Source organism: Dryobates pubescens, chromosome 7, assembly GCF_014839835.1.
Source record: "Dryobates pubescens isolate bDryPub1 chromosome 7, bDryPub1.pri, whole genome shotgun sequence".
NCBI lineage: Eukaryota > Metazoa > Chordata > Aves > Piciformes > Picidae > Dryobates > Dryobates pubescens.
Window position 1 is genome coordinate 41,645,787 of NC_071618.1, and position 15,622 is coordinate 41,661,408.

At 50.4% G+C, this 15,622-nt stretch overlaps 1 protein-coding gene across 1 annotated transcript in view; it reads left to right on the forward strand.

Moving 5' to 3' along the window:
- Window positions 1-2,677: 2,677 nt before the first annotated feature.
- Window positions 2,678-15,622, forward strand: part of GTF2F2 (general transcription factor IIF subunit 2) — a 115,208-nt gene continuing 102,263 nt past the window's right edge. Inside the window, exons 1-4 of the mRNA XM_054163104.1 lie at window positions 2,678-2,822; window positions 9,965-10,038; window positions 11,363-11,381; window positions 13,628-13,772. Coding sequence (XP_054019079.1) covers window positions 2,757-2,822; window positions 9,965-10,038; window positions 11,363-11,381; window positions 13,628-13,772 — 304 coding nt within the window. The 5' untranslated portion in view covers window positions 2,678-2,756. The remainder of the gene's footprint in view (window positions 2,823-9,964; window positions 10,039-11,362; window positions 11,382-13,627; window positions 13,773-15,622) is intronic.

The window sequence follows — 15,622 nt, forward strand, 5'->3', positions numbered from 1 at the left end:
AGACTTGACAGGGTACTTGGTTGCATGGTTTAGTTGATTAGGTGGTGTTGGATGATGGGTTGGACTCGATGATCTTGAATGTCTCTTCCAACCTGGTCTATTCTATCGCTCATCCAGTGGAGCACAGCTTCATCTGAACCCACCGCAATGCCACCTCACTGAAAATGTCCCCCCTGTTAGAAATGTTCATTCCACTGTGATGTGAGCATACAGACTGAGCTGAGAGATGTGGCAGAAGGACAATTTTGTTGTTATGTCAACATTTGTACTAGGGGAAAATCTGGTAGGCCACCTGGAGTACTGCATCTGGCTTTGGGGTCCCTGGCACAAGACAGGTGTGGACCCATTGGAGTAGGTCTAAGGAGAGGGCCACAAAGCTGATCAGAGGGCTGGAATATCTCTGCAGTAAAGAAAGGCTGAGAGAGCTGGGGTTGTTCAGCCTGGAGAAGAGTAAGGAGAGAATCTATTGTACTCTTTCAAAGCTTAGAATCATAGAATCAATAAGGTTGGAAAAGACCTCAGAGATCATCAAGTCCAACCTAGCACCCAGCACCTCAGGACTAACTAAACCATGGCACCAAGCGCCACATCCAGTCCCCTCTTGAACACCTCCAGGGATGGAGACTCCACCACCTCCCTGGGCAGCGCATTCCAATGGCTAACAACTCTCTCTGGGAAGAACTTTCTCCTCACCTCCAGCCTAAACCTCCCCTGGCACAGCTTGAGACTGTGTCCTCTTGTTCTTGTGCTGGTTGCCTGGGAGAAGAGACCAACCCCCACCCGGCTACAATCTCCCTTCAGGGAGTTGTAGACAGCAAGAAGGTCTCTCCTCAGTCTCCTCTTCACCAGGCTAAGCAACCCCAGCTCCCTCAGCCTCTCCTCACAGGGCTGTGCTCAAGGCCTCTCCCCAGCCTTGTTGCCCTTCTCTGGACACCTTCAAGTGTCTCAATGTCCTTCTTAGATTGAGGGGCCCAGAACCGGACACAGGACTCAAGGTGTGGCCTAACCAGTGCAGTGTATAGGGGCAGAATGACCTCCCTGTTCCTGCTGGCCACACTATTCCTAATGCAGGCCAGGATGCCGTTGGCCTTCTTGGCCACCTGGGCACACTGCTGGCTCATGTTCAGCCAGCTGTCAATCAGCACCCCCAGGTCCCTCTCTGTTTGGCAGCTCTGCAGCCTGCTGGGGCTGCTGTCACCATCTCTGCCCACAGCTCCCAACGCTGAGGCCCTGCAACAGACTCGGCTCTCTTTGTGGGAAGGAACAGGACACACAGCACAGCCTCCACCTGTTTCTCTGCCTCCAAGCCATTTATTCACGTGCCCAGGGGGATGACATTTTCTGATTTAGTTGTCAGCAAGGCATACTTTCTATTCTGTTCCTGTCTTTCAGCTTTCTCAGCCAGCAAGGGTACAGTGACCAAGGGTTGTTATGTGTTAGTTTTAAATTGGGTTTTTTTGTACAGTTGAGCTGTTTTCCATAAAGTCAGACCTATTTGTTACCCTCACTAGCCAAGATACCACCCAGAGGAGCTCAGCCCCAGCCAGCACCTGTGGATGATATTGGAGCAGTCATCAATCCTGGCCCTAACAGCCGGGGGGCCAGCAGGCCCCCCGGCCTTTGGAGTCACCACCACCAACACCCAGTGTGCACCAGGGGCACTCACCAGTGAGGAGAGGAGGATCCTCAGCCCAGATGGGCTCAGCTTAGGGCTGCTGCCCTTCCTGACTGGGATTAAATAGGGGAGTGGGTGGGGAGGGCAAAGTGTCCACACCTGGGGTGGGAGGAGACTCCAACAGAGCCCAGGTGCTGTGGGGTTTGAGGGGAAAAGGGTGGGAAATGGGGCAGGTGAGGGACTTCAGGGTGTCAGGTAGTGATAGGACTAGGGGGATTGGAAAGAAAATAGAAATGGGTAGGTTCAGATTGGATGTTAGGAAGAAATTCTTCCCCATTGAGGGTGGTGAGACACTGGCACAGGCTGCCCAGGGAGGTGGTGGAAGCCTCATCCCTGGTGGTTCTTAAGGCCAGGCTGGATGTGGCTCTGAGCAGCCTGATCTAATGTGAGGGGTCCCTGCCCCATGGCAGGGGGGGTTGGAACTGGATGGTCCTTGAGAATAGAATAGAATAGAATAGAATTGAATAGAATAGAATAGAATAGAATAAACCAGGTTGGAAGAGACCTTCAAGATCATCGCGTCCAACCCATCAACCAATCCAACACCACCTAAACAACTAACCCATGGCACCAAGCACCCCATCAAGTCTCCTCCTGAAAACCACCAATGAGGTCCCCTCCAGCCCCAACAATTCTGTGATTCTAAAACAATTTTGCAGTTTAGGCTGGATGATAGGAAGAAATTCTTCCCAGAAAGAGAGATTGGCCATTGGAATGTGCTGCCCAGGGAGGTGGTGGAGTCACCATCCCTGGAGGTGTTCAAGAGGGGATTGGACGTGGTACTTGGTGCCATGGTCTAGTTAGTCCTGAGGTCTGTGGAGACAGGTTGGACTTGATGACCTTTGAGGTCTCTTCCAACCTTATTGATTCTATGACTCTCTGGTTCTGTGACTCGGTGAGAGCCCACAGTCCCGCCTCTCTCCCGCCTCACTCCGCGTTGGCAGGAGGTTTGTCCGCGCTGAGCCACCGTCTGCCAGGGTGCGCTGCCGAGCGGCTCCAGCGGCCGCCGGAGCAGGAAGAGCTGCGGCGTGCTCCGCCTGCTCGCTCCGTGTTCCGCCTCGGCTCCGTCACCGGCCCCATCATGACCGAAAAGGGCGAGCTGGATCTCACCGGGGCCAAGCAGAACACGGGCATGTGGCTGGTGAAGGTGAGGGCCCGGCGGCGCGCACCCAGGCCCGGCCTGGCCCGGCGTGACCTGCGGCGGCCAGGCCTCTCTTTCCCTCCCGGCTCCGCCGTGTCCGGCGTGACGGCGCCTGGCAGGTCCCGCGGAAGAGATGGGGCGGCAGCGCCGAGCGGGGGCCGTGCCGGGGGCGCTGGGGGAGCTGTTTCTCGGCGTGGGGCCGGGGCTGCCCCGAGCAGCCGTTGCCTCGGTTTCCCTTCTCCGGGGCTCGGGGTCTGGGCGAGCAGCGACGCGCGGAGCCCGCCCGCCTAGCTGCGGGGGTAAGCGAAGCAGCACCGGGAGCGCTGGGGTTCCTGGGAGCCGTGCTTGGCTCACGCTGTGTAACAAACGCGGTAGCCCTAACTTGTTTTCCTGAAACTGAGTCGGAAAGTTTGGAGTGCTCCCGAATTCACGCTTTGGTTAAAGAAAACTAGGAAAATAAGCACCTGTGTCTTGCCGCTGCAGCTCGCCTATACAGCTGTGCTGAAGGTGCTGTGGAGAGATAAAGAGACTGTAGTAATCCCATCCAAACACCTGTCCACAGGGTCACGGCTCACGTCTGCAGCTGCTACCTAGGCCACTGCTGCATACTTAGCAGCTCAGTGCTGTGGAGGTTCTTTCTGTCAAGATGGTTTGGCTGCCTTTGCTGGCAAGAGCAAGCATTGGCTCGGGAAAGGGGAGACTCACAGTCTGTGCGGGAATATGAGCCCTAGCCCCCTTCGGTGGATGTGTCCAGAGTTTGCTAGAATTGTATTTGTTCAGACTTGGAAGAAGTGGAAGCCTCCTTTTCTTCCTTCTCTGGAGAGAGAGAGAACAGGCTCAAACCCTATGAGGAGAGGCTGAGGGAGCTGGGGTTGCTTAGCCTGGAGAAGAGGAGGCTCAGGGGAGACCTTCTTGCTCTCTACAACTACCTGCAGGGAGGTTGTAGCCAGGTGGGGGTTGGTCTCTTCTCCCAGGCAACCAGCAGCAGAACAAGAGGACACAGTCTCAAGCTGTGCCAGGGGAGGTTTAGGTTGGATGTTAGGAAGAAGTTCTATACAGAGAGTGTGATTGGCCATTGGAATGTGCTGCCCAGGGAGGTGGTGGAGTCACCATCATTGGAGGTGTTCAGCAGGAGACTTAATGGGGTGCTTGGTGCCATGGTTTAGTTGTTTAGGTGGTGTTGGATTAATTGATAGGTTGGACATGATGATCTTGAAGGTCTCTTCCAGCCTGGTTTATTCTATGTACTCTATGTATTCTAACATCCAGCCTAAACCTCTCCTGGCACAGCTTGAGACTGTGTCCTCTTGTTCTGGTGCTGGTTGCCTGGGAGAAGAGACCAACCCCCACCTGGCTACAACCTCCCTTCAGGAAGCTGCAGACAGCAAGAAGGTCTCCCCTGAGCCTCCTCTTCTCCAGGCTAAGCAACCCCAGCTCCCTCAGCCTCTCCTCACAGGGCTGTGCTCCAAACCCCTCCCCAGCTTTGTTGCCTTTCTCTGGACACCTTCCAGCAACTCAACATCTTTCCTAAACTGAGGGGCCCAGAAGTGGACACAGGACTCAAGGTGTGGCCTAACCAGTGCTGAGTCCAGGGGCACAATGACTTCCCTGCTCCTGCTGGCCACACTCTTCCTGATCCAGGCCAGGATGGCACTGGCCCTCTTGGCTGCCTGGGCACACTGCAGGCTTATGTTCAGTCCACTCTCAACCAGCACCCCCAGGTCCCTCTCTGCCTGGCTGCTCTCCAGCCACTCTGACCCCAGCCTGTAGCACTGCATGGGGTTCTTGTGGCCGATGTGTGGAACCGGCACTTGGATGTGTTCAATCTCCTGCTTTGGACTCTGCCTGTCTGTCCTTGTGTTCAAAAAGGGACTGGACATGGCACTTGAAGCCATGGTTTAGTTAGTCCTGAGGTGTTGGGTGACAGCTTGGACTTGGATTTCTGAGTTCTTTTCCAACCTTATTGATTGTATGGTCTGGTTTTAACTGAAGTGCCTGTCTATAGCTAGCAGTAATCCTTTGGCCATAGTCCTTCAGAAACCTTTTGCTTTCTCTGCATAGCCCTGGACTGCAGTTAGGCCAGCAGCAAGATGATTAATTGCACTCTTCCAGCCTGTTTCCTGTGCAACTGAAAGAAGAGTGATCTGCAACCTCTCAACCTGAATAAATTCCCTCTCTGATTATACTGTGTAGCAAGTCAGTGATTTTAACAGCATGAGAGTCCTTCACTTCTTGTCCACTTGTGCTAAAAGTGCCTCTGCCTTCTTACCTGGCAATATAAATTACACATGGATTAGGTCCAAGCACATAATAATGTTTCTGCTAAGTCAACTGAGGCACATGTAGCATTTAGCCTGGCTTTAGAGAGAAAGCTGTATCTCATCTGGCATGAAATCTGCTGTAGAAAATTACCACTTTGAAAACTGGGGGGGAAAAAACATAGGTATCAGTAGATTGTGCCAATTGAAGGCTTTCTGCTGTGTGTTTGTGCCATTTCTGACCTAGTGTTAGGGTTGAATGGGCTGGCTGAGCAGCTGGAAGACACCTGGATTGTCTAGCTCTTCCACAGTGCTTCATGGGGTGCTGTGGGACTAAAGGAAAGTGCTAAGGACCAGTACTCAGATGCTTTTTTTGGAAGAGCCATGAGAGTGGTGAAGGCCTGGAATGGGCTGTCCAGGGAGGTGGTTGAGGCCCCATCCCTGGAGGTGTTTAAGCCCAGGCTGGATGAGGCTCTGGCCAGGCTGATGTAGTGTGGGGTGTCCCTGCCCATGGCAGAGGGGTTGGAACTAGATGATCCTTGTGCTCCCTTCCAACCCTGACTGATACTATGATAAATACAAATTTAGTGCTGAGTTTGTTTGAGCTTTTAGGAAGTTAGCAGGTTGCTGTTTGTCAGCAAGTTCATGGAACAGCCTCATCTCCTTCTCAGCTGTGCAGGGAAACTTGGTTTAGTTTTCTTCTGTGCAAGACAAAAATGAGACTACCAAGTACCTCTTTGCTGCCTGGAACAACAAAGATGATCTGGATGAGGGCATTGAGTCAGGCATCAGCAAATTTGCAGTTGACACCAAGCTGGGAGCAGGTGTTGATCTGTTAGAGGGCAGAAGGGCTCTGCAGAGGGACCTTGACAGGCTGGACAGATGGGCAGAGTCCAACAGGATGGCGTTCAACAAATCCAAGTGCCAGGTGCTGCACTTTGGCCACAACAACCCCATGCAGAGCTACAGGCTGGGCTCAGAGTGGCTGGAGAGCTGCCAGAGAGGGACCTGGGGGTGCTGATTGACAGTAGGCTGAAGATGAGCCTGCAGTGTGCCCAGGTGGCCAAGAAGGCCAGTGGCATCCTGGCCTGCATTAGGAATAGTGTGGCCAGCAGGAGCAGGGAGGTCATTGTGCCCCTGGACTCAGCACTGGTTAGGCCACACCTTGAGTCCTGTGTCCAGTTCTGGGCCCCTCAATCTAAGAAGGACATTGAGACACTTGAAGGTGTCCAGAGAAGGGCAACAAGGCTGGGGAGAGGCCTTGAGCACAGCCCTGTGAGGAGAGGCTGAGGGAGCTGGGGTTGCTTAGCCTGGAGAAGAGGAGGCTCAGGGGAGACCTTATTGCTCTCTACAACTACCTGAAGGGGGACTGTAGCCAGGTGGAGGTTGGTCTCTTCTCCTGAGCAAGCAGCCTCAGAACAAGAGGACACAGTCTCAAGCTGTGCCAGGGGAGGTTTAGGCTGGAGGTGAGGAGAAAGTTCTTCACTGAGAGAATCATTCGTCACTGGAATGTGCTGCTCAGGAAGGTGGTGGAGTCCCCATCCCTGGAGCTGTTCAAGAGGGGATTGGATGTGGCACCTGGTGCCGTGGTTTAGTCCTGAGGTCTGTGGAGACAGGTTGGACTTGATGATCTTTGAGGTGTCTTCCAACCTTGGTGATGCTGTGATACTGTGGAATGCCACAGGCATAGGTTGGTACATTTCTCTTTCTCACTGGCTGCCTCTCACAGTGTTTCTCTGTGTGGGCACAGATGTTGTCAGTAGCTGTGGACTGTGTGAGCCAGAATAAACTTTACTCTACCCATAAACAACATTGCTGCACAGCTAAAGAATGCAGATTTGTGCTGGTGGATCATGAGCATATTCTCCTGTATGAGAATAGTTTGTTTTCCTGAGTTGGCTCTGGAACAGTAAAAGGTTTTTCCTTTAGCAAGTTATTGTTTCTGTAGACACTGAGACTACTGTAGATCTTTAAGATGATGGTCTCTGAGTGGCTGTTGCACCCTTACTGGAAAGAAAGGGGTTTACAGGAAGTAGTAACTTCTCTTGGATTATTTCCATATCCCTTGAACATCATACAGTTAGTTTTCACAGTATCACAGTAACTAAGGTTGGAAGAGACCCCAAGGATCATCAAGTCCAACCTGTTCCAACAGACCTCACAACTAGACCATGGCACCAAGTGCCACGTCCAATCTCCCCTTGAACACCTCCAGGGACGACGACTCCACCACCTCCCTGGGCAGCACATTCCCATGACAAATGACTCGCTCAGTGAAGAACCTTTTCCTCACTTTGAGTCTAAACCTCCCCTGGCACAGCTTGAGACTGTGTCCCCTTGTTCTGGTGCTGGTTGCCTGGGAGAAGAGACCAACCCCCTCCTGTCTACAACCACCTTTCAGGTAGTTGTAGAGGGCAATGAGGTCACCTCTGATCCTTCTCTTCTCCAGGCTAAGCAACCCCAGCTCCCTCAGCCTCTCCTCACAGGGCTGTGCTCAAGGCCTCTCCCCAGCCTTGTTGCCCTTCTCTGGACACCTTCAAGTGTCTCGATGTCCTTCCTAAACTGAGGGGCCCAGAACTGGACACAGGACTCAAGGTGTGGCCTAACCAATGCAGAGTCCAGGGGCACAATGACCTCCCTGCTCCTGCTGGCCACACTATTCCTAATACAGGTCAGGATGCCATTGGCCTTCTTGGCCACCTGGGCACACTGCTGGCTCATGTTTAGGCGGGTGTCAATCAGCACCCCCAGGTCCCTCTCCATTTGGCAGCTCTCCAGCCACTCTGACCCCAGCCTGTAGCTCTGCATGGGGTTGCCGTGGCCAAAGTGCAGCACCCGGCACTTGGACTTATTAAATGCCATCCCATTGGACTCTGCCCGTCTGTCCAGTCAGTAAAGTTTTAAGGACTCAGATGTGAGATTGTCTTAATTGCCTTGGGTCTGTGTTCCATCTTTTACCATCATAGAATCAATAAGGTTGGAAAAGACCTCAGAGATCATCAAGTCCAACCTGTCACCCAACACCTCAGGGCTGACTAACCATGGCACGAAGTGCCACATCCAATCCCTTTTTGAACACCTTCAGGGACGGCGACTCCAGCACCTCCCTGGGCAGCACATTCCGATGACGAATGACTCTCTCAGTGAAGAACTTTCTCCTCACCTCCAACCTAAACCTCCCCTGGAGCAGCTTGAGACTGTGTCCCCTTGTTCTGGTGCTGGTTGCCTGGGAGAAGAGACCAACCCCCTCCTGTCTACAACCACCTTTCAGGTAGTTGTAGAGAGCAATGAGGTCACTTACCCCTGAGCCTCCTCTTCTCCAGGCTAAGCAACCCCAGCTCCCTCAGCCTCTCCTCACAGGGCTGTGCTCAAGGCCTCTCCCCAGCCTCGTTGCCCTTCTCTGGACATGTTCAAGAGTCTCAATGTCCTTCTTAAACTGAGGGGCCCAGAACTGGACACAGGACTCAAGGTGTGTCCTAACCTTCAAGATCATCGCATCCAACCTATCATCCAACACCATCTAATCAACTAACCCATGGCACCAAGCACCCCATCAAGTCTCCTCCTGAACACCTCCAGTGATGGTGACTCCACCACCTCCCCGGGCAGCCCATTCCAATGGCTAATCTCTCTGTAGAATTTTTTCCTGGCCTCCAGCCTATACCTCCCCTAGCACAGCTTGAGACTGTGTCCTCTTGTTCTGGTGCTGGTTGCCTGGGAGAAGAGACCAACCCCCACCTGGCTGCAACCTCCCTTCAGCTAGTTGTAGAGAGCAAGAAGATCTCCTCTAAGCTTCCTCTTCTCCAGGCTAAGCAACCCCAGCTCCCTCAGCCTCTCCTCTTGACATGGCACAGTAGGTCTAATAGCTTGTGCATAGGGGGGAAATTGCTGCCATCTCACATTTGTTGTACTACTGTGTCATGTTCAGTCTTTATGAAAAAACAGCATAGAAAAGACAGTTGCAGTTGCTGAGCAGAGGGGGGAACCCCTGTCACCTGTAAATCTGCATGATCTGCAAAGCATTGCAGTCTGCAGTGCCTGCCTTTCCCTGCAAGGAGCCCTGAAGAGCTGATTCCATGCAGTCATAGAATCATAGAACCAATAATCATAGAATCAATAAGGTTGGAAGAGACCTCAGAGATCATCAAGCCCAAGCGGAATGGGATGGGATGGAAGGGAAGGGAAGGGAAGGGAATGGAATAGAGTAGAATGGAATGGAATGGAATAGAATTAACCAGGTTGGAAAAGACCTTTGAGATCATGGAGTCCAACCTATCATCCAACACCATCTAATCAACTAAGTTGCTTAGCCTGGAGAAGAGGAAGCTCAGAGGAGACCTTCTTGCTCTCTACAACTAGCTAAAGGGAGGTTGTAGCCAGGTGGGAGTTGGTCTCTTCTCCTGGGTGACCAGCACCAGAACAAGAGGACACAGTCTCAAGCTGTGCCAGGGGAGGTTTAGGCTGGTTGTTAGGAAGAAATTCTTCTTAGAAAGAGTGATTTGCCATTGGAATGTGCTGCCCAGGGAGGTGGTGGAGTCACCATCACTGGAGGTGTTTAGGAAGAGACTGGATGAAGCACTTGGTGCCATGGTTTAGTTGATTAGATGGTGTTGGATAATAGGTTGGACTTGATGATCTCAAAGGTGTTTTCCAACCTGGTTAATTCTGTGTTCTGTAAGGGGGCCCTGCCCATGGCAAAGGGGTTTGAGCTAGATAGTCTTTAAGGTTACTTCCAACCCAAACCTTTCTGTGATTTTCAGCTGCCTACTATATTTAGCTCATTCTGTGTTCAGAAGTGGTCAGGGTGAAAGCATTTCAAGTATACAGAGATAGACAACTTCTGTGTCCTTTAGAACTCTAATTGTCTTGAAATCTCTCTTCTTTCTTCAGGTCCCAAAATACTTGTCACAGCAGTGGAGTAAAGCTTCAGGAAGAGGCGAAGTGGGAAAACTAAGGATTGCTAAGTAAGCCTTTACACTATCAATTCTTAGAAGTCACACACAGTAAAAGAGAATCATAGAATCCAGAAGGTTGGAAAAGACCTGAGAGATCATCAAGTCCAACCTAGCACCCAACACCTCATCACTAACTAAACCATGGCTTCATGCTGGAAGGTGTCCAGAGAAGGGCCACGAGGATGAGCAGAGGGCTGGAGCACCTCTCCTGTGAGGACAGACTGAAGGAGTTGGGGCTGTTCAGTCTGGAGAAGAGAAGGCTCCCAGGTGACCTCATTGTGGCCTTCCAGTATCTGAAGGGGCCTCCAAGAAGGCTGGGGAGGGACTGCTCAGGCTCTCAGGTAGTGATAGGACTAGGGGGAATGGAATGAAGCTGGAGGTGGGGATATTCAGGCTGGAGGTGAGGAGGAAGTTCTTCCCCATGAGTGGTGAAGCCCTGGAATGGGTTGTCCAGGGAGGTGGTTGAGGCCCCATCCCTGGAGGTGTTTAAGCCCAGGCTGGATGAGGCTCTGTCCAGGCTGATGTAGTGTGGGGTGTCCCTGCTCATGGCAGGGGGGTTGGAACGAGATGATCCTTGTGGTCCCTTCCAACCCTGACTGATACTATGATACTAAGTGCCCTGTCCCTCTTGAACATCTCCAGGGATGGTGACTCCACCACCTCCCTGGGCAGCACATTCCAATGGCCAATCTCTCTTTCTGTAAAGAACTTTCTCCTCACCTCCAGCCTAAACCTCCCCGGCACAGCTTGAGACTGTGTCCTCTTGTTCTGGTGCTGGTTGCCTGGGAGAAGAGACCAACCCCCACCTGGCTACAACCTCCCTTCAGGTAGTTGTAGTCAGCAAGAAGGTCTCCCCTGAGCCTCCTCCTCTCCAGGCTAAGCAACCCCAGCTCCCTCAGCCTCTCCTCACAGGGCTGTGCTCCAAACCCCTCCCCAGCTTTGATGCACTGCACATACTGCTGTGATCACTGCTGTGATCCTGGAGTGGTGCTTGCTTGTATAGTAACTGTGAAGCCAAATGACATGAAATGATAGTGGGGAGTGGCTGCATCAAATTACATGATGTTTGATTTCTTAAACCCAAGAAATGTGCCCATCAAGCAGGAGAATGTTCTTTAACTCACATGTGCTGCTTTGCTGCTTCTGTTCTGACCTGCTGACACTTCCCAGTTATTCTTGGGCATCAGCATAACAACAAAAAGCAACAGAATTGAGCAGCCCTGGAGTCAAGATGAGTAACAAAACTGGAATGTGAATTTGCCTTTTTATCAGGGAAGCTAAGCTTGTGCAATTAGATTGTGGAAACTAAAACCTGAAATGTTTTCTTTTGCAGAAATCAAGGAAGAACAGAAGTAAGTAATTACTAAACCCAAGGGCTGTCACATGTGTTCTGCTTTGAATCCTAAACACTCTCTGGGCTGTGCTGGTTTCTAATGCCACATTTTTTGTTACACCTGTCATGAAGCATTAAAGCACAGGCTCAGGAGGGAATTTTGCCTGAAGCTCTGTCCATAGATTTGCTGTGGGGCTTTCATGAGGCCTTTTTGTTCCCCAAGTTCTTTTACCCATCTGTAAGCAGCAGCCTTCTCTTTAAACATTCTGAGATACTACAGGGTAATAAAGCAGAAGAGGTTGCAGAGGCAGCAAGCATAGGAGCAACCTTCTCTTTACACATTTTGAGATACTAAAGGATAATAAAGCAGAAGAGGTTGCAGAAGCAGCAAGCATAGGAGCAATCTTCTCTTTACACATTTTGAGATACTAAAGGGTAATAAAGCAGAAGAGGTTGCAGAGGCAGCAAGCATAGGAGCAACCTTCTCTAGACATTCTGAGATACTAAAGGATAATAAAGCAGAAGAGGTTGCAGAAGCAGCAAGCATAGGAGCACCCTTCTCTTTAGACAGTCTGAGATACTACAGGGTAATAAAACAGAAGAGGTTGCAGAGGCAGCAAGCATAGCAGCAACCTTCTCTTTAGACAGTCTGAGATACTAAAGGATAATAAAGCAGAAGAGGTTGCAGAGGCAGCAAGCATAGGAGCAACCTTCTCTTTAGACAGTCTGAGATACTAAAGGATGATAAAGCAGAAGAGGTTGCAGAGGCAGCAAGCATAGGAGCAACCTCTTTAGACATTCTGAGATACTAAAGGATGATAAAGCAGAAGAGGTTGCAGAAGCAGCAAGCGTAGGAGCAACCTTCTCTTTAGACTTTCTGAGATACTAAAGTGTAATAAAGCAGAAGAGGTTGCAGAGGCAGCAAGCATAGGAGCAACCTCTTTAGACATTCTGAGATACTAAAGGATGATAAAGCAGAAGAGGTTGCAGAGGCAGCAAGCATAGGAGCAACCTTCTCTAGACATTCTGAGATACTAAAGGATCATAAAGCAGAAGAGGTTGCAGAGGCAGCAAGCATAGGAGCAACCTTCTCTAGACATTCTGAGATACTAAAGGATCATAAAGCAGAAGAGGTTGCAGTGTTACAAGTTCAGAAAACACTCTGTCTCCTCTTTGGAATTTCCCCTTGCTAAATATAAAGCAGCTTGAATGTTTGTCTGCATACACAGGTAACTGCTTGTATTAGGAGCCTCAGTGAATGGTAGCAACTTCCTGTCTCTTGTACTGGAGATAAGGGAAGTTGCATTAGATAGAGTCACTTCAGACATCACATAGGTCTGTCACTGAACTGGAAGGTACTGGCAGGGAAGCAAGGTGCATTTATCACTTGATAACATGGCCAAACTCCTTTTAGAATAAGTGGAGAGAGTTCTTCTGGAGGTTTGGATGTTTGGTTGAACTCTGCTAGGCTGGAATGTGAGTCAGCCTATCTGAGTTTGTGAGCCTCACATCAGAATCTTGGTGTTTGTGAGAGCCACATAGCTCATTTTGCAGTCTGTAGATCCAAGCAGGGAGGACCTCCATGAAAATGGATGGCTTGCCCCTGTTGCTGCATGGCAGAATGAGGCCAAGCAGGAAAAGGGTGCAGGGCCAACCTGAAATACCCCTCTCCATATTTCTTACTGTATCCTATGGCTAGGGATTCTCATCACCTAGTCCCCCTAGTACCACCTCAGCTCCTGTATTGAGCATACAGTGTCAACACAGCCATATTTGAACATCTCCTGGGTGGCCTCAATTCAGCAGTCCCTGGGCTCATAGCACATCATGGTGGATTGCCACTTTTTCCTGGATCTCAGCTGGCTGTGTGGAACATTTTCAGCAGTATCTGAAAACCTGCTGTGCCTTAGCTTTTAATAAGCTAAATGAAATTGTTCCCTGATTTCAGCAGGAAGTCATTTAATTTGGTGTTCCTTAAAGATGGTTAAGTTTTATTCAGCCCATGGAAGCTTTGAATTCTGTATTCCAGCAAGAGATCAGTGTAGTAAGGCTCTTACCCCACTCTAATGGTTTGGAGATGGAAAAGTGATACAGTGCTTGTGTGTTCCAGCAAGAGATCAGTGTAGTAAGGCTCTTACCCCACTCTAATGGTTTGGAGATGGAAATGTGATACAGTGCTTGTGTGTTCTCTCTTTTTCTTTCCCCCTGACTCCTGAAGCTGTGTAGCAGTCTGTTTGGTAACACTGTGGTAATTGTGACTATTAGGTGTCATTTACTTTGAATGAAGAGCTTGCCAGCATCAATGATATTGGAGGAAAACCTGCTTCAGTCAGTGCACCAAGGGAACATCCCTTTCTCTTGCAAAGTGTGGGAGGACAGACCTTAACTGTGTTCACAGAAAGTTCAGTAGGTAAGTTCTCTCTTACAGTTCCAGTGTGTCAATGAACTGAATGCTGTGAAGGCCAGAAGACTCACATTTTGGCTCCATTTGGTTGTTACCTGCATACACACAATAGCCAGTTGTGGTTGGTTGTGGCTATCTCTTCATAGTATCATAGTATCAGTCAGGGTTGGAAGGGACTACAAGGATCATCTAGTTCCAACCCCCCTGCCATGGGCAGGGACACCCCACACTAGATCAGGCTGGCCACAGCCTCATCCAGCCTGCTCTTAAACACCTCCAGGGATGGGGCCTCAACCACCTCCCTGGACAACCCATTCCAAGGCTTCACCACTCTCATGGGGAAGAACTTCCTCCTCACCTCCAGCCTCAATCTCCTCACCTCCAGCTTCATTCCATTCCCCCTAGTCCTATCACTGCCTGAGAGCCTGAGAAGTCCCTCCCCAGCCTTCTTGTAGGTCCCCTTCAGATGCTGGAAGGCCACAATGAGGTCACCTGGGAGCCTTCTCTTCTCCAGACTGAACAGCCCCAACTCCTTCAGTCTGTCCTCACAGGAGAGGTGCTCCAGCCCTCTGCTCATCCTCGTGGCCCTTCTCTGGACACTTTCCAGCACCTCCAGATCCCTCTTGGAATAGGGGCTGCAGAACTGGAGGCAGTACTCCAGGTGGGGTCTCCCCAGAGCTGAGCAAAGGGGGAGAATCCCCTCCCTGGCCCTGCTGGCCACACTTCTCTTGCTGCAGCCCAGGCTCTGGTTGGCTTTCCGGGCTGCAAGTGCACACTGAGAGCTCCTGGTGAGCTTCTCCTCCACCAGCACCCCCAAGGCTCTCTTCTCAGGGCTGCTTTCCAGCCACTCACTGCCCAGCCTGGATTTGTGCCTGGGATTGCCTCCACCCAGCTGCAGGACCCTGCCCTTGGTCTTGTTGAACCTCCTGAGGCTGGCTTGTGCCCACCTCTCCAGCCTGTCCAGGTCCCTCTGGATGGCCTCCCTTCCCTCCAGCCTGTCTGCTGCACCACACAGCTTGGTGTCCTCAGCAAACTTGCTGAGGCTGCACTCAATGCCACTGTCCATGGCACCCACAAAGATGTTGAATCATGTTCATATGAAGGAGCAAGTAATTTAACACACAGGGTTATCATGTACCTTTCAGATGTGGGTCTGCTGAAGAGTACAGGGAGCATGGAGTGGAGTGCTGTGCATTGTGTGTTCCCCTTTAGGGTTTCCCCTGCAAAAACTCTGTTCCCAGGTGCTTTTTCACATCAACTAAACATTTTTTTTTGCCTCCTTGAATTGAGGTCTGCTGATTCTTCTCCTGTCCATTTGAACAGGTCCATTTTAGCAATAAACATACCCGCTCATATTTGCTTCAAGTATATGTACAGTTTAAGTGTATTCAAATTCAATAAGATCCTAGTGAAACAGTACAACAGTAAGGACATGAATCATTTTTCTCACTGGATTTCAAATGTTTGGTCTGCCTTAGCTTCAGTTCAATAGCTGTATGAGTGATTAGAATATTCAAGAGAATGGAATGGAATGGAATGGAATGGAATAGAATAGAATAGAATAGAATTAACCAGGTTGGAAGAGACCTTCCTAACTTCACTCAGTTTTGGTGGTGCAGCCCAGGCAACCTAGATGTTGTGAACGAAGCCACGAATAGGATAGAATAGAATAGAATAGAATAGAATAGAATAGAATAGAATAGAATAGAATAGAATAGAAAAGAAATAGACTAGACTAGAATAGAATAGAATTAACCAGGTTGGAAAAGACCTTTGAGATCATCAAGTCCAACCTATCACCCAACACCATCTAATCAACTAAACCATGGCACTAAGTGCCTCATCCAGTCTCTTCC